The sequence below is a fragment of the Schistocerca americana genome, chromosome 8 (genome assembly GCF_021461395.2).
Source record: "Schistocerca americana isolate TAMUIC-IGC-003095 chromosome 8, iqSchAmer2.1, whole genome shotgun sequence".
Lineage (NCBI taxonomy): Eukaryota > Metazoa > Arthropoda > Insecta > Orthoptera > Acrididae > Schistocerca > Schistocerca americana.
In genome coordinates, this window is record NC_060126.1 from 254,511,231 (window position 1) to 254,534,680 (window position 23,450).

Genomic DNA, 23,450 nt, shown 5'->3' on the forward strand with positions numbered 1-23,450 from the left:
ATCTGAAGGTCAGCAGATCCCAAGCATAAGGTTAAAGAAGAATCCTTGTCTCTTCATTTGAGACTTGAGGCATCTCTTGGGGCAATAGGCATACCAACGCATTGACCAGTGGCCCTGGTTTCCTAGCAGTATGGTGCTTGGTTGAAAGTTTCTTTAATGCTGTGTTAGGCATTGGTTCAGTAACCTCTGGACACTGCAGAAGCAGCTCACTGTATGGAAAATCACCAGCACTCATTCTCAAAAGCAGCATTGTCAATAAGGTGCAAATGCTCATAATTAGCCAACTGGACTATAGAATCAGTTTGCCATTGATGCTAGAGGGATGGCTGCAGCCATAGAATAATAAGGAGCATCATTTCCACTGATGGAATAGAGCATGCCGATAACAATGAAGTTCTTCACAAATTCACATCATAGCCAAATATTGGTTGATAGTGAGATGTGACTGTAGGTTTCAATTTTCAACTAATTCATGGGTTACAGGTAATTTCATCACTACTGTGCTTGTGTGATGGCAGAATGTGTATGCAGTTTACAGTCAATGGTTGTTGCTTATAAAATTGCCACCAATACTACGATAAATTTTTCTTATGACATGTGGGGGTAGCTCCATACTTTTTAACATACTGGCACATATTGCCTGTAGATGATCAATGATGATTTTCAGCAGTGGAATGCTACAGTTGTGATGACTGACAAGGACATCACATCTGGAGAACCACTTCTTTAGACACTCAACAATATATTTTTAAACCAGTTCAAGAGTGTTGTCTATCTTTGTAGTCACAGTAGTGATGTTCATAAGTAGATACATTTTCATGATACAATCTGCTTTATGTGGTAAAGTGCTGAGGTTGCTGGCCAGAACGTTAGTAATTTTTTGTATATTTGGGCAGTGTGATAGCAAAGTAAGACTACAGTATGTAAATATTTATGTTGCTGAAAAGCAGTGTTTTAAATTTTTTACTTTAAATAGAAAGAAGGATAGTCAGAACATGTATAAATAAAAAAATACAGAAAAGACAGAGTTTGGAGAATAGCTTCAAATGAAACAGTTTGTAAAGAAATAGAAACAGTGACAAGTACAATAAAAAAGAAAGGGATCTCTTTCCTAGGACAGAAACAGTGACAAGTACAATAAAAAAGAAAGGGATCTCTTTCCTAGGACATCTGATGAGGACAACAGAATTAGCAGGAAAATAATCGAGAAATTATGGAATATGATTAAAACACATCATGTTACCAAGAACACATGTAGCAAAAAATGCCTCTCAATAGCCACAAAATTGAAACACTACAAAATAGTCACACAGCCACAAATAACATATGCTAGCAAAACTATATTTAAAACAACCAATACTGTAGCAATAGACAAATTACTTTAAATAGAAAGAAGGATAGTCAGAACATGTATAAATAAAAAAATACAGAAAAGACAGAGTTTGGAGAATAGCTTCAAATGAAACAGTTTGTAAAGAAATAGAAACAGTGACAAGTACAATAAAAAAGAAAGGGATCTCTTTCCTAGGACATCTGATGAGGACAACAGAATTAGCAGGAAAATAATCGAGAAATTATGGAATAGTAAGAGTCGCATTAGATGGATCACAGAGATCAAGGAGGACATGATAAAATAACAGATTACGATGGAGGATTTGAATGGCAAGACAAATGAACTCAAAGCACATCAGCACAAGTATATCACACTACCAATATATATTAACAAACAGAGAATGAGAAGGGTGATTTCAGATGAGGAGAGAAGGGCACAATCTGAAAGAATGAAAAAGTATTGGATCAACAAGAAGCAGAAGAACCTAGTTCATAGCCCATAATAAAAAGGAAAATGCAGGAATCATGGCAGAAGCTTTCAACAAGCTCTTGAACTGTGTCATAGCCCATAATAAAAAGGAAAATGCAGGAATCATGGCAGAAGCTTTCAACAAGCTCTTGAACTGTGTTGAACATGGAAAGCTTTTAACAATAGACGCAAGTGTCCCTGTAAAAACCAAGCCAGAAAATATAAACCCACCTATAGTACAAGAAATAGAAAAAAATTCCTAGAAGATTGGTGCAGAGCTATAATTAACCCACTTTATAAGAAAGGAGACAAAAGTGATCTAGATAACTATAGAGGAATCTTGCACTTGGACTGTATCTGCCAAATTGTTTCCGAGATTTTACACATTAGGATCAAAGAACAGCTGGATAAGGAACAAGGGGAATAGAAAGGAGGCTTCAGACCTTGGAGCAGCTGTGCCAAACAAATAATTACTCTGAAATTAATCACGAATTATTAACGCAAACGTTAACAAGCCTCTCTAAATAACATTTGTATATTTTAAGAAAGCATATGATTCTGCCCATAGACCCTCACTGTTAAAAATTTTGACGCATTTCAGACTCCACCCAAAATTAATTAAACTGATGCAGCTTGTCTTAACAAATACAAATTCGAAAATTAAGTTCAGAGGGGAATTTTCTGAAACATTCTTGGTAAAAACAGATTTAAGTCAGGAAGATGGCCTGCCACCACTTCGTTTTAATTGTGCTCTTGAATACATAATGAAGGAATGCTACAAGTACAATCCAAAGAACATCAAGATTGGAACACAAAAAGATAACATAAAGTTGAACTGTTTAGGGTTTGCAGATAACCTCCCTCTTCTCACCAGCAACATTCAAGAAACAAACAACAAATACAAACATTACAGGAAATAGCCCACAATATTGGCCTTAAAATACATTTTGAAACAACAGAAATTATGCTAAAAGATCCGCCACTGGCAAACAAAATTAGAATTGGAGAACATAACATCAAGATTGTTGAAAAGTTTGAACACTTGGGAGAAATAATAACACACAATCTGAATGAGAAACCATTGTAGCAGAGTGGAAGAAAAACTGATTAAAACACATCATGTTACCAAGAACACATGTAGCAAAAAATGCCTCTCAATAGCCACAAAATTGAAACACTACAAAATAGTCACACAGCCACAAATAACATATGCTAGCAAAACTATATTTAAAACAACCAATACTGTAGCAATAGACAAATTACTTTAAATAGAAAGAAGGATAGTCAGAACATGTATAAATAAAAAAATACAGAAAAGACAGAGTTTGGAGAATAGCTTCAAATGAAACAGTTTGTAAAGAAATAGAAACAGTGACAAGTACAATAAAAAAGAAAGGGATCTCTTTCCTAGGACATCTGATGAGGACAACAGAATTAGCAGGAAAATAATCGAGAAATTATGGAATAGTAAGAGTCGCATTAGATGGATCACAGAGATCAAGGAGGACATGATAAAATAACAGATTACGATGGAGGATTTGAATGGCAAGACAAATGAACTCAAAGCACATCAGCACAAGTATATCACACTACCAATATATATTAACAAACAGAGAATGAGAAGGGTGATTTCAGATGAGGAGAGAAGGGCACAATCTGAAAGAATGAAAAAGTATTGGATCAACAAGAAGCAGAAGAACCTAGTTCATATTACTGACTAAAGTGGTCCAATGTAGACCATATAATAAATTTAAAAAATCAATATCAAAACAATATTCAATTTTATTTGTCACAGTATGGTACTACATTGCACATATGACCATATGGATAAAGTACATTGAGAAGCTGTTCAGACAAAGAAATGTCACTCACAGCATGCAGCATGCCCTTTTGTTCTAATGATGGTGCTCACTTTTATGTAGGTGTGAATTCCACAGGACACAACAAGTGTTCAAAAGTGATGATGGTGTGAGAATGATAGACAGTTGCAAGTTAAAACTGTGTGCTGGACCGAGACTCGAACTCGGGACCTTTGCCTTTCGCAGGCAAGTGCTCTACTGACAGAGCTACCCAAGCATGACTCACTCCCCGTCCTCACAGCTTTAATTCTGCCAGTACCTCGTCTCCTACCTTCCATTCTAGAAACATCCCCCAGGCTGTGGCTAAGCAAAGTCTCCACAATATCCTTTCTTCCAGGAGTGCTAGTTCTGCAAGGTTCGCAGGAGAGCTTCTGTGAAGTTTGCAAGGTAGAAGACGAGGTACTGGCGGAATTAAAGCTGTGAGGATGGGGCGTGAGTTGTGCTTGGGTAGCTCAGTCGGTAGAGCACTTGCCTGCGAAAGGCAAAGTTCCTGAGTTCGTGTCTTGGTCTGGCACACAGTTTTAATCTCCCAGGAAGTGTCATATCAGCGCACAATCCGCTGTAGAGTGAAAATTTCATTCTAGTTGCAAGTTAGTCAGATAGAACTCTAAAGTAGGCATACTGGTTTTGATAGCATCTTAGACATCATTAATAGGACAGAGAACAGACAACATCAGAGACCAGGCAAATAATTTTGTATCCATGAAGTGTTTGTGGAACCACTTAAACACTGTTTAGATCGAATGTGACAGTGCACTATATCATTATAGGGATATGTTTCTAAGTACATGCTATGAGGGGTTCAAATGATATCTCAGTAAGTATCTTCTCCTGTGAGGAATAAGACAGGCCTTTGAGTATTTCATATCACTCCACATAAACATTCCCCAAATGAGGATGTCATCATTCACCTGACGCATACTCTAATAGCACGTGAGGACAATTGTCTCATGTGGTGTTTGAATTACCAATGTTCACTGACACTGCAACTCAGTACAGGTGACCATCTTCCAACCTTTGAATGTCCAGTGGTGTTAAGTAACCCATATAATCTTTTTGTTATGTGATACATTGTTAAAAGGTTTACTTCTGTGTGGCAGACAATCTACACTGAATGGAGAAAATGGTTATCATTTTTGCTTGTGTCTGTCAGTGAATTGGCCAATAGATTCTTATGCTATGAACTGTACACACATTGTAGCAATTTCAGTTTGTTGTTACCAATATCATCGAGTCATACATTTTTGACTATTGCAATTTAACTTCTTACTTGCATCTTACTTACGGTTCTAAAAATTCAAGAAACTGACTAAGATATAGCATTTTAAATGCATTTTCCACTGCTGATACACCCATGATCACTCACCATTTGTCATTTCTCTGCACCATTTCTGTGTTTCCATATTATTCAGGGTTGTGCAGTGGTTAAACACAAACTTCTCTTCGCTATCTAGTCAAGCTTACAAAAAAATTACATTTATGACTTATTCTGTACATGTAGAAGCTACATTCTTGTTCTGTTTTCTTTGTGTTCATGTACATACAATGTATTGATTTGTTCTTGTTTTCATTTTACAAAATGGTCTGTGACATGTAAATTTATAATGAAAACATGATTCTACCTACAGTGACATTATAATTTTATTCTGTTTTTGTCTCTATACCTGAACTTATACCTGTTTAAAATCTCCATTCAGAATTTACTCACATAATTTTTATCAATCTTTCTTTTTTATTCTTCCCTGACAAGGCTCACATCAGTATCCTACTGTGCATCTGAAGAGGGAAAAAATATAATGCTGTAATCACAGTATACATTTGGTCTATGTATGAGTACATGCTTCGACATAAGAAGTTTTTTTTTTTTTTTTGGTATAAACTTCTCAATGATGACTACTTTCTAAACACTCTTTTACAGTGCCTAGCCAAACAGAGGTGGCTAGATTATTTTTCTGAGTACGGCAGTTATTTATATGTTTTAATTTTTAATAACTGAGGAGCAACTTTTCAAAATGCATTATGTCCACTGGTGGACAAAATTGAATTTGATATGAAATCATGTATTTTCTGACCCATGCCATAGACTTCTACAAGCAGGTCCCGTGAAAATGTGTTTTAAAACCTTCAAGGAGAGCTTTGAAAAGTAGAAAATGCAATATATAGCAAATATGAATGAATGAAACTGTATGAAGTCCATCAGCTGATTTAATTATTTTCTTATTAAGCAATGTTGCCTACAATGTAAGACTGGTGGATTGATTTGAAACTGTTTAACTGACCAAAATGACCAATTAGTATTTGTTTTCAATATTACAGCAGTGTTGTGTATGTTTCTTTTTCAAGAAACAGATGTAAAAACTTGTCCTGTTAAAATCAGGTATATGATAGAGAGTGGGTGCATATTTTTCATTGATTTCCACCTTTTTTAGTTAGAAGAGTATCTCCAGTGCATGTTACTGACGCACTTCTCTGCTTTCCAATTCAAGAACACTACTTTTTACCTGCTGGCTGAGGTTTTGACTGAATTTTTGACTGAGAATAAACAAAAAATTATAAAATTTCAGAAATATTGAATCTGAAAATACCAGGAAGTTTACAGAGAGGTGGGTGAAACACAGATTTTGGGGAAAGATTGGGAAATATTTGACTACAAAGACCTAAGTAAAAATTTGAAACCTGAATGTGACCAGTAATCTGAAAAGGTTTCATCTGAAGAAATGCATGATACACAAAAAAGTAATTGATGTGATGATGAAAACTCACCTGAACTACTTTTCTAATAATCCTTCAAAGTGATTTTTGCCATTAGACAAACATGGATACAGCTTTAGAAACATAGCATATAGATCTAAAGTGACATCTCTAAACAGGATTAAACAAGAAAAGAAACATGATGTAATAAACTACTAAGCCTTAGCTTTAGAAGAGATTGGAGAGAAAATTAAGTGTTTAAAATTTTCACCAAAATCATCAGCCTTATATGTAATGAACCAATTGTCCAAGACACTGTTTGGATTGTATAGAAGAGGAGCCTGTTTTGGAAAAATAATGTGGACATTGTAACTAGAAATGAAGTACATTTATGTTTTCATTTATGCTTTACTGAATATTAAAATGTGGTAAATTTTCCAAAAATATTTTTATGTTATTGAAAACTAATCAAAATGCACGATGTCCAAATTAGCTTACATCAAAAGTCATATTGTCCAATAGAAGACAACAAAAACCATTTAGTCTGTCAAAAAAGTACTTATATCTTGAAGGGAGAAAAATATCCTTGTAATAAACGAATTTTAATCAGCAGCCCTACCTAAGTATTTTGTGTAAAATTAATAAAATACTTTTTGTGGTATAAGTAGTTCACTTCTTCTGAAAATTTTACTTTTTGTGTTATTATACATTTGAAAAAGTTGCTACTCATTGAATTAAGTGCATAAAATATTTGTGGGATCCTTTTCAGTCAGTAACTTGATTACAATTACACAAAAGTGTGCTATATGTTGCAGATGATATGCGGCAGTTGGTTCTCAAGGAAGGGAGTAGTTACGTGGCAGAAGAGGCTAAATGGAGAGTGGATGAGAGTAAGAGACAAGGCAAGCTGAAGACGAAGGTAGACTTGTTTGGAGCTGACGGGTCCTTCAAGAAGTTGTCCATTGACTGAAAAAGCTGCCTGAGATGGAGCACAAGTCTGCAGCCAGTGACATTTTTTGCATGGAGTTAAGCAGATACATGTACTCTCGCAAAACCACAGAAACAACAGGATCCTGTAGTCCATATTCAGAAATGTGTTGTTTTCTTTTGCATAAAATAAAATAGAAAACATTTACACTGTTAAACATGCAGTAAAATACATTTTGAATGATACAGTGAGCTATTAATTCTTGTTCAAATAACTAATAGTAGCATAACGAGTACAATACTATCTGTATAATAAGATAAAAAATGTAAGGAATGGTATTGTGTTTTTGCAATAAATGTTATCTGAAAAAATTCACATTGTCTTAAATGCAACCACAAAATTCAGCTTGAGTCTTCCTTCTCTTCCTGTAAACAGTCATGATTATTACCAAGAAAGTAACAACTGCTTGATTCAATTGACAATATAAGGAACATGAAAACTTCCTACATGCAGTCGCAAGATATTACTTATTTCTTTACAGAGTGTTTCAAGAACTAAATTACTTGTCTTCAGTCAATAAAGTAAAAATATTATTTTTCAGGACTGTCATAACTTTGCTTTTACATTTGTGAATCATAAATATTGAAATGGAAAAATAAAACTTACTTATTTAAATTGATTGATTGTAATGTTTATTCATTAAATGACATTGTCTACCACTGTTGTGGAGTTTTAAAAACAATCAGTGTGGAAATAAACATAATGCATATATTAAATTATTTCATTAATTTGTTGTGGTTATGCAGATACATTCTGAGATGTGGAATGAGTTAATAAGTTCATTAATTGAGGTATTTAAGTAATTGATAGTAAAAATGGGTAGTATAAAACTGTAGTAGGTGACATGTAAAACACACAGTTGCTATCCAAGTAGTAATTTCTGTTGTATTGTTAAACTGACAATAATCATTTATTGACTCTTGAATAACTCAACTATATAAAAAAACAAATCTTGGTAGTTCCCGGATTCTGGAAATATTTGTAGTGTGTGTGTGTGTGGGGGGGGGGGGGGGGGGAATATGGTACCGATGGCACCCAAATGTTAAATAATTACTCTGAACTGCGTATAACATCACATGCAAACTATAATTACATTTGATAAGAAAAACAACAGCAAAATAACAACTATTGCTGTGGATGAAGATAACATATTTATCATGTAATCTCTGGAACAGAAAAATATAACACTCAAGCACAGTTATCTGTAATCAAGAAAGATAAACCTAGATAAAGAATGTTATTTCACAGACAGGTTGGGTTCATGTAGAGGGCTAATCTACATCCTGCTTCTTATGTGCACATTATAGTGTATCGTACAGTTAGAAAAACCTAAGTGTAAACTCCTGAACCATCCCAACAAAAAGAAACGGAGAATTCCAATAATTATCAGAACCGCATGAAGAGATAAGTGATTTGAGTAATCAGAAATTTGTGAAAGGAAGAAAGAATACAAAATGGGTGAAAAGGATTAAAGAGTACAATTTAATAAAGCAAAGTTTCATTCCAGTTATATTTGTATGAGTAAATATCTTTTTTTTATTTCTAGCTTTCATAATGACATTCAAATATTCTTTTAAAAATCTTATCAGTGGTTTTTAAGCCAATAAGTAATACAGAAACTAGGAAGAAAAATCTAAAACTTATGATAACAATCACAGGAAGTAACTTCCTTTTGTGTTTTACATGTAAAAAAGTAATGAGTGTTGATTCACAAGCAACTTGTATGCACTTATAAAATTTGTTTAGTTACTTATGTGGCTTTTGAAAGTAACTTAGTTTAATACTGAATGGCTGGTTAATCATAAACTGGTCTGACTTGCTGCAATGTAAAAATATTTGTGTCAGTCAAAAACTGACCTGAAAATTATCTTTTCCAGCAAATGTAAGTAAACACTATCTATACCAATAAGAAAAAAGAAATAGATTGCAGTAGCTTTCTAAACATTACAAATGTTTTCAAATACATTTCTCTTTAAGTCACTAGTAACCAGTAGGAATTAATGAGCAAAATATTTTGCTTCTTTTTCCAAATTTTATCCACATTTCAACTTAAAGAATTTTGTGAAGTTCTAAGATTAATAATATATGGATATAGGAAGTTCCAAATATCTTACTCAGATATCACTTAACATTCATAGATTCAAGTACCATAATTTAAATCCCCTTCTAATGCAGATTAGGTTGAATAGCCATTAATTTATATCAGAAAGCATTACACATTCTCTCTCTCTGTCTGTCTCTTTTTCTCTTACTTTCTCTTACCTGAATGAAGCTTAGCAAGGACAAGTGTACCCATGAAATAGTAGTTTTACTCAATGACCTGGAGGCAAAGTATTAAAGAGCAGCTAAGCTTACAATCTTGAGAAGTGTGAATCTTATCTCTTGCACCAAGTGAAGAGTGGACTCTGCTTAGCAGGTGAGCCTGTGGCTGCAGTCCTGTTTCAGCTGTGTACAAAGAAGGAGCTCTGACAGGTTAGACAAATAATTGTATCTAATAGCTGCAGGTACATTTACTGATACACATTAAGCAAGTTGATTAGTATATGTCTATCTTTTATAATTATTGGGATATGGTTTTTAATATATTATTTTGGATTTATTCCTAGGACATAAATTTTACATCCTTTTTCACTATGGTCTGCAAATAACTTTATCAGGAAATGAACCTCTTGTAATGGTAGCAAGTTAAACTATACACCCTCACAGAGATTCAGCTATGTTGATTTGCTTTTGTAAATGGTATAAATGTTAGGCAGCTTATGTGACTTGAAATAATACAATAAAAAAGGTTGCAAGCCAGTTTTTCAATAGTCAGTAGAAAGATCTAAGAAGCCTTTTCTAATTGTACAATTCAGTTTCTGCATGTCTAGAGTGATGTACAATATTTAATAAATATTTGAGTGCACTGATTATTCCTGAACAGTGATAATAACTACGTGTATGAAAAAATATTTTTATTTAAGAGAGGAACAGAAAATTTGCCCACACTCAGGGCAGACTCAATGAAGTTTAATGGCATCTTTAATGAAAAAGTATGCCTATTTTCATAGTAATTTTAATACATTTAACTAGATGAACTGATTAGTGTTGTAAAAAAAAAGTATTTCATGCATCAAAAGATGGTTCATTCAATTTTATTCACCCACCAGCTCATATACTTTACAGTACACTTTAGATGGAAGTACATATTACTGATTACTTTTATAGTTCTGTAAAACAATGTATAATATATGTATATAGTACTAAACTCATTGGTAGCAGTTCCCACATTGTCTGACAAACTTTCATTGGGTGATAACCATGCTTGAATATATAAGGGCATACAGGTACTAACATTGGTAAACTACTGTTAATACAGTTGGACATTAGCAGTCAATGGCTGAAGGTTTGTTTTAAGAATGTAATGCCTACTGAAATGCTCTGACCTTTGAACTAATTTATAAAGTTGACTTTAGGAGAACCTGGAATTTAATGTGTAATCTGAAGTACAGTACAACTTAATACTTTTCACATACACAATTGTATCACATCTACAAATCATTAACAGATCTGTATCATCGGAATAAATTGTAGCCATTAAAAAATGGATTAGCAGGATCTTCACATCTGAAGCAAATAAAGTTGAATAGGATACAATCTTTAAGCGACGCAGAATTCTAAGTTATTTTTGAGGAAGAATTGTCCAATAATATTGTTAGTGATTTTGGTTCTGAAGATGACTAGATAAGTAATTGTGATAGCTTGAAAAGTTTTGACCTGAAAAACTTGAAGATGGAAGAATTAACACCTCAGATACCTCCCATATTAGAATAAATAATACAGGTACATTGACTGAGATTTTTTCCATGCATAAAGCCTGAAATTTAAAAAAAAAATCTATTCATAGAACCGTGATTCTATTGAATAAATGTTGCCGACAGATGTAAAGAAAAATCATGAAACATTTACAATTTTCTTTTGGCAATTACTGTGCAGATATAGAAATTTTCAGTTTGCATAAATTTTAATAAAAAGTTTTTAATGGTTCATTTTTTATGAGATGTTACAACCAGTACACTGAATTTTCCCATCAGAAAAAGATGCATGACATGAAAAAATAGCTACACCTTCATTACTATTAATAATACTACTTATATTGAGAAAATCATATTCAGTGCCTAGGTAAGTACTGCCATATCTGTGACAAAAACATGTTAACAAATTGCATTTTACATTGAAAACTGATACAAATAGACAATGAAAAATATATTCCTGTAAAATTAGTTTGTATAGCAAGTAGGACTATGGAATTATTATTACACTTGCAAATGGTGTTGCTAGTAGTGTAATATGTAAACTAAATTTGTACAGAACTGTGGCACAGGAAGTACAAAATACTTAAGATGTCTTTTGATAAAGACAGGTTTTTGTAACAGAACCCACAAAATGATGATAGGAACTAGAATACTATGCTAATAATATATATAGTACTCATCACAATGGCAATAAAACAGTTACAATGATTTCTTCATAATTTATTATTATATGGGCAATGAAATATTTTTGTTGCAGGTGCACTTCTGGCAAACTTTTTATAACAGTTTCACAGTAAAATCAATAAAACCAAGATGAGTGGAGTTAAAAAAGAGGATATGGAAGCACTTCGGGAATGGCTGAAGAAGCAGCCACACCTTCCATCTCTTCCAGGTGAGCAACATACTGAACTAGTATATATTTCATTGACAGAAAATTATTTAAACATATTTATCTGTGTATAACTGGTCTGATGAATCTATAATTTATGCCACTGAATAAAGAAAATAAATATTTTTATTCTTAATGCTTTAGCTATGTGTGTAAATGAAAGAGAAAAGGTGAGCTTAAAAAAATTCGAATTGGGTAGTTCCTGAAAGATGAAAACATGGAAAACTGAGGAGAATATGCTGGCAAGAAATGTAGGATATCGCAGAAAACAGGCAGTTGAGGGGTGACAGTGTTCATTATAGAGACTTTGGTGATAATGGATGTAGGTAACAGAAAATACTGTGAATCACACATAAAAAAATTACAAGGACAATGCTACAAACTTAATGTTTCACTGGATTGTAACAAAAAAACTGTGACCTCTCAAATGATATAACTAACAGCCAAATGTGAACAAAAGAAATCAGGAAGAATGTGATGAATCTGTTTAATGCATCAGGCTTGTCACGTGGTGTCACTAAGGATCTTGGAATATGAACATCTGTTGAACTGCAAAGCTAAAAGATTCATCCGGCATATAAGGAAGAAAGTCATCTAAGGCCAGTAGTTGTGTAGCACTGACACAATCATGTGCAAGCTGGAAAAATATCTTAAAAGCCTTTGCAGTGAACATTGGAGAACAGCAGACACCTCATTCACACCCTGTTGCATTTGTTCAGCATCTCATTTAATTATGGCTCTAGAATGTTAATGTTATTGTTATTTTTGATACTACTTCCTTCTGTACAAAATTACCACCTTTGAAATCAATGGAACTATTAGGACCAAGTGAGGGCTGCAACAGCATGATATTCGACTCACATCTAGTAGAATGGTAGCTCAAATTGCAATCCATCTATATTTGAGTTTTCCATGGTTTCTGGAAATTGCATAAGGCAGACATTGGAAGCTGTCCAATTTCCTTTCCCATTTCTCCTTAATTCAAGCTAGTGCTCCACCTCTAATGACCTCATCATTGATGGCACTTTATAACTAATAGGTGAAAAGTTCAATTATCATTTGCCAAACTCCTCAGGAACACCACATCCTGGCTAACAGACAATCTTATGCACAAATTAATGAGAGGGCTATCAAGTTATAGCAAACTTATATATGGAACAGTATGAGCGAAGGCACTAGAACCTTAAAGGCAATGTATTTCTCAAATTACCTTCCGTTAGGAAAGTGGAATGCACTCATTGACTGTGATATGACTTTCAAAATGACAGAGAGCAGCAATCAGTCATCATTTCCTTTTTAGCTTTATTAAGCAGAGCCATATTTTGGGTAGTAACTGCCCATTATCAATGCAGTATTTTAGAGTTTTAACACATGGCCTAGCACATCTTCCCCCATATTTTGGGCTCCTGTCACATTTCATTCAAGTCTTGAATGAACTCTAAGAAATATGACTCTGCTTTAATAAAGCTAGAAAGGAAATGACAGCTGATTGCTGCTCTCTGTCATTTTTAAAGCAATTTATTTCTATCAATATGTGGAAAATATTTGTATGTTGTGACCAAATGGAATGGAAAAACTTTATGATTTCTCAGAATATCTAAAATATATCTATCCCGATATAAAATTTATGATATAACTTAAAAAAAGAGGCAGCTACCTTTTCTTCATGTTTTAGTTAAGGGAAAAGTAAATGGATCCTTTGGCCACAGCGTATCCAGAAAATGAACATACACCAACTTCTGTCACCAAGTCTCAAGCCATCATAATCATCCATCAAAAAGAAATGCCATGCTGAACGTTCCGATCTAGATTTGCAAACTGTCAGAGTAGTAGAGCTCTTTTGAAGGACTGTGATATATATGAATAATATTTGGGGGAAAGGGTACTCAATGGTGGTACATTGTGAGTGAATTCAACGTTTATGGAAGAGATCAAGTCTGAGAAAGAAAACATACAACAATGTTATTTATCTGCATTATGCTGGTCTAGTCTAAAAATCAGCAATTTTTTTACAAACACAGTGTTCACATTTGATACTCACCACAAGAGATAAAAAAGTCTACATTTTAATGCTAAAAATAACCAAATGGTGGAATGAATGCTGGGTACCAAATTTGGCTTTCAAGTGGATGTTTGGTACCATCCATACCTCAAAATCTTGAAGTCCAAGTAGATTAACTTCGATAATAACATACAGTTACAAAGGTTATGCCACAGAGAATGAGAAACATACATACAATTAATTCAGGATTAATACTCAAAAATATAATATTTTAAATTAAAACATTCAGTGCACACCTCACAACAAAAGTAACATTTGCAAATATCATTTGTACAGCAAAAAGGTCTGGTTGAAACTGATGTTGCAAACATCACCTTTATATCAATAATTAAAAAGTTTACTGTTTGAAAACTGATTTGTACTCTCTATTGCAGATGATCAACTGGTGCTTTTCCTGCACAGCTGTTATTACAGCATTGAACGCGCGAAGCAAGCACTTGATGTCTGCTACACAGTAAGGACACATGCACCTGAAGTTTTTTCAAACAGAGACCCAAAGTTGCCCAAGGTTCAGGCAGCTATGAATGTCATGTAAGCATTGATTTTTTGTTTTCAGATGTGATAGAACTATTCAAATTAATGAAGTTTTCCGCCAACTATTGCCATGAATGCAGCTGTTACAAATATGAACCATTTACTTCAGAATATGTCTCAAAATGGGCCACAGATTGCCAGTAATAATGCTATGCTTTACAATTTGTGAAGAGTATACATATGAATTTTAAAGTTACAGGTGAAATAAGTGTCATCTCCCCATGATTATTTATCATATTTTATATTATGTGGAATATCAACAATGTAGGAAAAAACAAATTGCTATTTACTGTTAAGAAGACACATCAAGTTGCAAACAGGCACAATTAAAAGACACTTCCATAAAGCTTTTGGCCACAGCCTTCATCATTAAAAGAGAGACACAGACCATTCACACATACAAGCAAGCACATGCGCACATGACCACCAGCTCCAGCATCTGGCCTGAGATGCTGGAGTTGGGAGTAATGTGTGCATGAGGTGTGCTTGCTTGAATGTGTGTGAATGGAGTGTGTCTCTCTTTTACTGATGAAGACTGTGATCGACAGCTTTATGTCTTTTAATTGTGCCTGTCTGCTATGTGATGTGTCTTCTTTATGGTAAGTAGCAATCTGGAGTTTCCATTGTTTGATGTTATGGGGAGTACACCAATAAGAGGAATACACTCAGCAATACTTGGACAGCTAAGACAAGTGTTTTATGCGAATCCCAGCAAAAAACTTCTCTCTCAGTGTCACTATATAATACAAATTAAAACTTATGAGAGTTATTTATTTCTCGTATAAACAGTAAGCCTACCTTTCTTTGCTTACTAGATGAACATGCTAACATTTTTTGCATAACTTCTGTCTTTGCTTTCTTATGAGACAATTTCTGAGGTTATGAGTCTGACTATGAGTTCAGTAAGAATGCTTATTGTACAAATGAGAATATTGTGTATATTTGTACAATACAACTCAAGGGCTTTTTATTTGTTTTATTTATAATTTTTTCTTACTTTTGTATGAAGAGTAATTTGATTACAGTGTTATTCATTTCAAATATTAGAGCAGTTTGAAGTAAACAACGATAAACTTTACTGCAAGACAGGATATAGACATTACATACATATGGATTCATGGGTTCTGCATCCTTGTTGAAGATGCAAATTAGCACTTTTATTTCTGATGCCAATATTTTTTAGTTTGTCCACAGACCCTACAGGAGACTTATAAATGACAGAATTTTTAAACTAAAATATAACCTGGAGTTAATAGACTCTCCTTTCACAAATTACCATAACATTTTGATTCTGAGTTCAAAAACCCCATTTTACTGTAGAAAAGACTGTAATTAAGCATATACCCATACAACAGACATAACTAAATTTTCTACATTAATAAGTTTTTTTGTGTATGCAATGTACTGGAATGCTTTTGAAGCCCACTGTTATACATTCCAAAGAGACCAGTTATGTAACTAATACAATATACAAGGTTCTTTTACTACTATCATGATGTTTAATCTTCAGCTTTCAATTAAGTTATGACACACTGATGGTGAAATTTATTTTCATTCTTCCCACTGATATAGTGAATAGATGTTATTGGGTTCTTAGATGAATTAATGGAGTATGTAATAAGTTCCTGAGTTCATAACAAAGATGTTCAACTGGAATCATGTAGAAGCTTTGAACAGAATTATCCAGCAGAGCTACCTGGTTTTATGCAAATGATACTGCAAAGGAACATTTTTAGTGGTTTGAATGGAAACTAATACTTCAGTCATGGAAGCATGCTATTACCTAAAACTCTTTCATATACACCAGTCCAGTTATTAACACTAAAACTAATATTCAAAGTCTAAAATATTTTATGTTACTATCACATTTCAGTTTCTTTTTTTTAACTATGCTAGCAAAGTTTTCTATTACCTTGGCTTGTCTTAACCATAAGAAATAAAAGATAATGATGATATCAGATCATCAGGCTTACCATTCTGAAACAAGTATGTCTGCTTTCTTGGAACAGAACTTGCCTCTTTGTGATCTACACGTGTAATTATCAATATTAGTGAATTTTATAATAAATCCACCACATTTTATCCTAATTAACTACATTAAAACATTAAAGTCTGTGTTTACGAGATTCATATTAGATAATTGTTACTGCCTAGCAACTGTTTTCACTGCATAATATTTATCATATTTGATGGCTTGCTTTTGTCAGTTAAATTTCCTTCATCAAAATTTTGAAATAAGATGTATTAGCTGTTTTATATACAACTGTGAACATGGTTCAAATCACTGGATATACAGGCCTGCTACACATTATAAGACTGTTGCATTTCTTGCCTTCATTTTCTATTGAAATAATGGCTAAAGTCAAACTTTTTGTGATAAATAAAGAGTGGTTTATACAGCTCAGTGTTTTTTATTTTTTCAGATGTTTTTTCTTTCTTGTAGCATTCCACATTGTTTGCTGCATTGAAATCAGATATCATAACTATTTCATCATTTGTTTTCACAATATTGAGTTTCTGTTCTAAAACCTGTTCTTTTCTTTAATAGTCAGTAGTTCCTAGTGCCTATAATTTACAATGTCTGGTGAGTGCTACAAACAATTGACTGAAGAATTATAATGCTAAAATTACGTTACTGTAACTAGATAGATAAAAAATCTACTCACCAAGAGGTGGCAGGGGAACATACATATAAGAAGTAGTACAGTTTGCAAGCTTTCGAAGACAGTGGGTCCTTCTTCTGGTAGAAGGGTTAAAGGGGAAGAGAGAGGGGTGATGGAAAAGGACTGGTGAGGTCTAGGAAAAGGGAGAGAATTTGGAAAAGTTGCCCAGAATGCTGGGTCAGGGAAGACCTACCAGATGGGATAAGAATGAAAAGGACAGTTTACTTTTTCCTTGTCTCATAGTAGTCATTTCAGGTTTATTACATATTGAAAATATTAGCTAAAGTTTATACAGCCCCTCCTAAAATGGTAATCCACCAACCAACCAACATACATAATATCCTGGTCTATCGCTATGCCACTTATACTTCAAACCTCTTGCCACAGGGGTCAAATCCCTGCAGAAGAATCAGGTGCAAGATCTGCCCAGTTCATACAGCTAGCATGTAACAAACTTATCCTATCTCTTCAGAGGTAGGACCACCTGTGGTAGCAGCTGAGTCATATACGAGCTCTGTTGCAATTTCTGCACAGTATTTTTACATTGGTGTGACCACCAATCAGTTGCCCACCAGAATGAATGTCACAGTCACACTGTGGACAAGAGGAGAGTTGAACATCCAGTGGTGGAACACGCTGTTGATCATAACAAGCTCAAGTTCAATGGCTGTTTGGTGACACATGCCATCTGGATCCTTCCTACCTGTATCATGTTTTCTGAACTATGTAGATGGTAGTTATCCTTGTTACAGAATGAGATTTTCACTCTGCAGCAGAGTGTGCGCTGATATGAAACTTCCTGGCAGATTAAAACTGTGTGCCCGACCGAGACTCGAACTCGGGACATTTGCCTTTCGCAGGCAAGTGCTCTACCAACTGAGCTACCGAAGCACGACTCACGCCCGGTACTCACAACTTTACTTCTGCCAGTACCTCGTCTCCTACCTTCCAAACTTTACAGACACTCTCCTGCGAACCTTGCAGAACTAGCACTCCTGAAAGAAAGGATATTGCAGAGACATGGCTTAGCCACAGCCTGGGGGATGTTTCCAGAATGAGATTTTCACTCTGCAGCGGAGTGTGCACTGATATGAAACTTCCTGGCAGATTAAAACTGTGTGCCCGACCGAGACTCGAACTAGGGACATTTGCCTTTCGCGGGCAAGTGCTCTACCAACTGAGCTATCGAAGCACGACTCACGCCCGGTACTCACAGCTTTACTTCTGCCAGTACCTCGTCTCCTACCTTCCAAACTTTACAGAAGCTCTCCTGCGAACCTTGCAGAACTAACACTCCTGAAAGAAAGGATATTGCGGAGACATGGCTTAGCCACAGCCTTGTTACATATCCTTCATTCCTGTAGTTCTCCTGGCCTAACTATCCACTATCCCACTGCACCCACATCCTCTAGCCAACAGCCCAGCTTCCCAACCACTCAGCATTAAGGGACTATATATTATATTAATGGAATTTTTTCCTCAAAATTAAATGCTAACATTATTGAACATAAATTTTTTATTTCTAAAGTAAGCTACAATAATGATTTATGGTGTAATTTGACTTCTTACAGTGAGGCCTGCAAACTGCCACACAAAGATGAGAAGGGAAACACAGTGATTTTGACACGTCTCAAGGATAATGATCCCTCAAAATTTGATTTCGATGAAATTGTAAAGGCAGCTCTGTTGGGTCTTGAAATAATAATAAGGGATGAGCCCACAGCTGAAGGTTATGTCTTCCTGTTTGACCAGACTGGGTTTTCTCTTCAACATATTGCCAGAATATCTGTGAACACAATCAGGAAATTTTTTGTATATGTTCAGGTATATGCTAACATCAGTACACTTTACTAACATATCACTTTACAGGTAAATATTAAATTCTAGAAGTTAGCACTTTCTTAATACTAAAAACACTTTGTAAATCAATGAAACAGTTCCTAATTAAACTGTGAGGGACGTTTTATACTCCACAATAATTGTAATAGTCATGTGCAGTGATTGGCTGGGAGTACCTCCCACAAAATTCCATACAAGCTTTAGGTTATGGTTAAGAATTTAGTTATTTCCTTTGGTATATGGTTTTCTTTCAAATTTTCTTTTTCTGTGAATAGGAAGGCTTTCCACTTAGAATGAAAGCTGTACATGTCATCAACACAACATCTGTCATTGACAAGATCATGATGCTTATCAAACCATTCCTTAATAAGGAACTGGCCGCAATAGTAAGTGAAATAAATTTTTTTGCCTTTGCTTTTGATTTTTCAACACTAAGTCACTGTAGGAAATATGTTACACTGTATAAGTACACAAAAGAGATGGGTTGCATTAAGATTAATCTTGTTTTACAGCTTTACTTCCATAAGGCAGATAATGCAGACTTCTACAAGGTGTATAACAAGGAGTGGATGCCAAAGGATTATGGTGGCAAAGAGAAATCTGTTGCTGAATTAAGTGGTATGAGTAACAGTAATTCTGTGACTTCAGTTGCTGAATTAAATTATGTGAATAACTGTAGTTTTGCATTTTTCTGTTATGGAATTGAACCAAGGTTGACAGCTGCAGGACACTGCTTAAACATTTTCATTTGTAAAAAGCTGTAGATGGAGACCATGTTCTGACTGCAGTAAGCAGATTCAAATGTATGTAGGTGCAGCACTCATGCAGATGTGGAAAGACATGCACAAGGCAGAGTAGCATAGAAAGCTGTATCAGACCAATGTCTGAAGAATACAAAAACTACACCATAGAATGGTACCTGTGTGGCTTACAACCTAGCTTTAGGAATTTTAAAGTTTTTCTTCATGAAGTCAGGGAGTTGGGATCATAGTGAATGGATTGGATTGTGAGTCAGCTCTTTTGATTTATAGTTTTTGTGCTCTTTAGATTGATGGTTCACCTAAACTGTCACTAATGCATTTGCTCAGAGTATATTTGCTATGACACACATGATTGTGCTTTAGTGTTGCTACAATATTTGGAAAAACTAGTGTGCTGTGACAGATCACATCTCAGATCAATATCTGCATTTAAATCTGTGCCTACATACATACTTTGCAAGCCATCATATGGTGCATTGTGAAGGGTACCTTTTACTGCTACTAGTCATTCCCTTTTCTGTTCCACTCAAAAATGGAGTGAGGGAAACATAACTGTCTACATGCATCCATACAAGTCCTAATTTCTCATACATTGTCTTTATGGTCCTTATGTGACACGTTTATTGGTGGCACTAAAATCATTCTGCAATCAGTCACAAATTCTAGTTCTCTAAATTTGATTAATACTCTCTTCCATGCAGGAATTCCTATCTGAGTTCATGAAGCACTTCCATAACACTCATGCATTGATCGAACTGTCTGGTAACAAATCTAGCAGAACACCTCTGAATTGATTTAGTGTCTTCCTTTAACCTGAACTGGTCCGAATCCCAAAAGCTTATGTGCTCATTCTATCTCATATCACTTTGCAATGTTATGTCTAGATATTTAATCAATGTGACTCTGTCAAGCAGCACACGACTAACACTGTATTAAAATATTACTGGATTCTTTTTCAAACTCATCTACATTAACTTACATTTTTCTACATTTAGAGTAAGCTGCCATTCACCATACCAAATATAAATTCTATCTAAGTCATCCCTATCCTCCTACAGTCACACAATGACAAAAATTTCCGTTACACTACAACATCATTAGTTAATAGTCACCGTTTATAAAGAACTAGAGTGGTCCTATCACACATACTTAATTAAATTGGTGACAGTATCATCTGTCTGCACACATGTAATGAAATTGTTAGTGACAGCACCATTTCTCCTTTCTTCTATTGGATATAAGTTGCAAATAAATCAGCTAGAAGGTAGTGATAACTTAACAGTGAATGTCTTGCCAGGATGGCACAAACTTGTCTCCTCATATTGGAGTCATTGGTGGTGTATATTCAACTTCAGGAAGCTGTCACTGCAAAACATTAAAACTGACAAAGGCTGTGGCCTGCTGCTGACAAATAAGGTGCAGTATTACATGTACCCCACCGTAGAGATTGCAAACCAGATGGCCAAGCTGCACAAAGACAAATTTGTTGTTTCTATTAATGAGGTTGCCATCAGGTATGAACGACAGTGTGTTTCCACCTCCTAATACAGCCTGTAAGATTGGTTAGCGGTAGCTCCTTCTGGGATCAAATGTAATTTACTAAAGGCTTTAACAGAGCTTCGTATGTCATTCTCAGTGAGTAGAAACTGATAGAGGTGAAAGTATGCGCATGCATGCCACAAGGAAGTGTGATACAATTATTATCGTTCTTTACATGAATTAGTGGTATGGCAGATATCAGCAGTTCTTCGAGACTAGTCGAGGATATTGCAGTAAAAGCAGGAAAGGAGGGATGGGGAGGGGTGGAAGGGGGGTTTTCATTGGAAAACTGTTGTGAAATATGGAAAGACCTGCAGACACTGTTGTTTGCTGCAAATATTGCAAGGTCAACATCATCAGCGACATCCATTTGACATCTGTTGCTGCATATACCCAGGTCTCTTTCAGAATTTTGCATTTTTTTGCATTCTTCAACTACACATGTCCACATTGCCCCCCAGATGTTTTATAGTGCCATCCACTCATTTCCACTAAGTTGTCATTGTATCATTTTCTAATTTCTTGAATTCAAGAAAAGTTTTTCCATTTACTACCTATTTGTATGGCTACATGATCAGCTCACCGCCATTTCATGTTCGTAATTGCCTCTTGCATTCCCTGGCCCATTTGATTGTTTTCCTTCCTCTCCCAGTTATCCTTGACATACGTATCTCCACTACTGATAATGCAGACCAAAAGCAATTTCTGATGTCTGTCTCGTCTTCAGTAGCACTAAGGAAAAGAAAATCATTTTCAGTTTGTTCACTACCCAGTACAGGGTTTTGCAGGTTTCTAGAGGTTGGAGAGGAGACTTAGCAGATGAAGGTTTGGTAAGGAATCCTAGTCTGGAAATGTACCATTTGGATATAAAATAAATTTGAAGTCTGGATTTCTTTCAAATCTCAAACTTCATTGTACACACATAAGCTGAGAAGAGGGCACTGTAGTTCCTGTTGTAATTATGATATCACACAACAGCAGCTGTGAGAAATTGGTACTTTTGAAACTAGGAAGGCTGGCTGTGGTGTTCCACACATGTGCTACAAAGAGACTTTGGAGAGGACATCCTTTGTCACACAGAAGAAATCATGAGGACAAATACTCAAAATGTTGCCTATCGCACATGCTCCTACAGCACATAGATTGGGGCCCAATGTCTCCACTGTGTGTGTGCTGTGATGAAGGAGATTTGAAGTGTCTCAATCTTCAAACTTACTTTATATCCAAGTGGCACATTTGTGGACATGGCTTCCATATCAAAACTTCATCTACCAAGTCCCCTCTCCAACCCTTAGAAACCTGCAATAGGAATTTTGAGTCACCCTGTATAATTTTTATCATGTTCTAACTCATTTCCAAACCTAGTTTCAAGCTTTGCCTAGTATGTCCTTTCACAAGTGGTTAAATATTATCTATTGTATCAGCAAACAGCAGAATGTCTTCAGCAAAATGAATGTGATTTAATATGTGTATTTACCATGCATTCTTTATTCAATTTCTCAGCTTAAGGAACTGCTGATATGAACTCTTAACATAAGTAAATGGAATGTCATGCATGTTAACAGGCTAATAGGTCCCATTATTGTTCGATTAAACTTCCCTTAAGTAAAAAGGCCTGAAAAATTACCAGTTCATGACACTGATATGGGTGTGCCAACTGTAAAAATTGTTAGTACACCTAAACAGGTAATTCCAAAGGATTTAAGTATACTAAATCTCATGTTACTAAATTGTCGAAATGTCTGTAGCAAGATCCCCGAGTTACTCTCTGAAATAAACAGTAGTAATGCCAATATTGTATTAGGTTCTGAAAGCTGGTTGAAACCAGACATAAATAGCAGTGAAATTTTTAACTAGGATTGGACAATGTTTACGAAGGATAGGACTGATGCTATGGGAGGTGGTGTGTTCATTGCAGTTAAAAGCTGTTTAAATGCAATTGAGATCGATACTGGATGACACTGTGAAAAAGTCTGGATAAATCTATCAATCAGACAATTGTATTAGGATGTTTTTATAGACCACCAGCA

The 23,450-nt window shown here is 35.0% G+C and overlaps 1 protein-coding gene across 1 annotated transcript in view; it reads left to right on the plus strand.

The window, feature by feature from the left end:
- The window catches only part of LOC124545744, a 45,092-nt gene that overhangs the window by 17,444 nt on the left and 4,198 nt on the right, over positions 1-23,450 (plus strand). The window contains exons 6-11 of the mRNA XM_047124686.1: positions 7,167-7,318; positions 11,920-12,025; positions 14,459-14,615; positions 18,853-19,105; positions 19,396-19,506; positions 19,633-19,738. Coding sequence (XP_046980642.1) covers positions 7,167-7,318; positions 11,920-12,025; positions 14,459-14,615; positions 18,853-19,105; positions 19,396-19,506; positions 19,633-19,738 — 885 coding nt within the window. The remainder of the gene's footprint in view (positions 1-7,166; positions 7,319-11,919; positions 12,026-14,458; positions 14,616-18,852; positions 19,106-19,395; positions 19,507-19,632; positions 19,739-23,450) is intronic.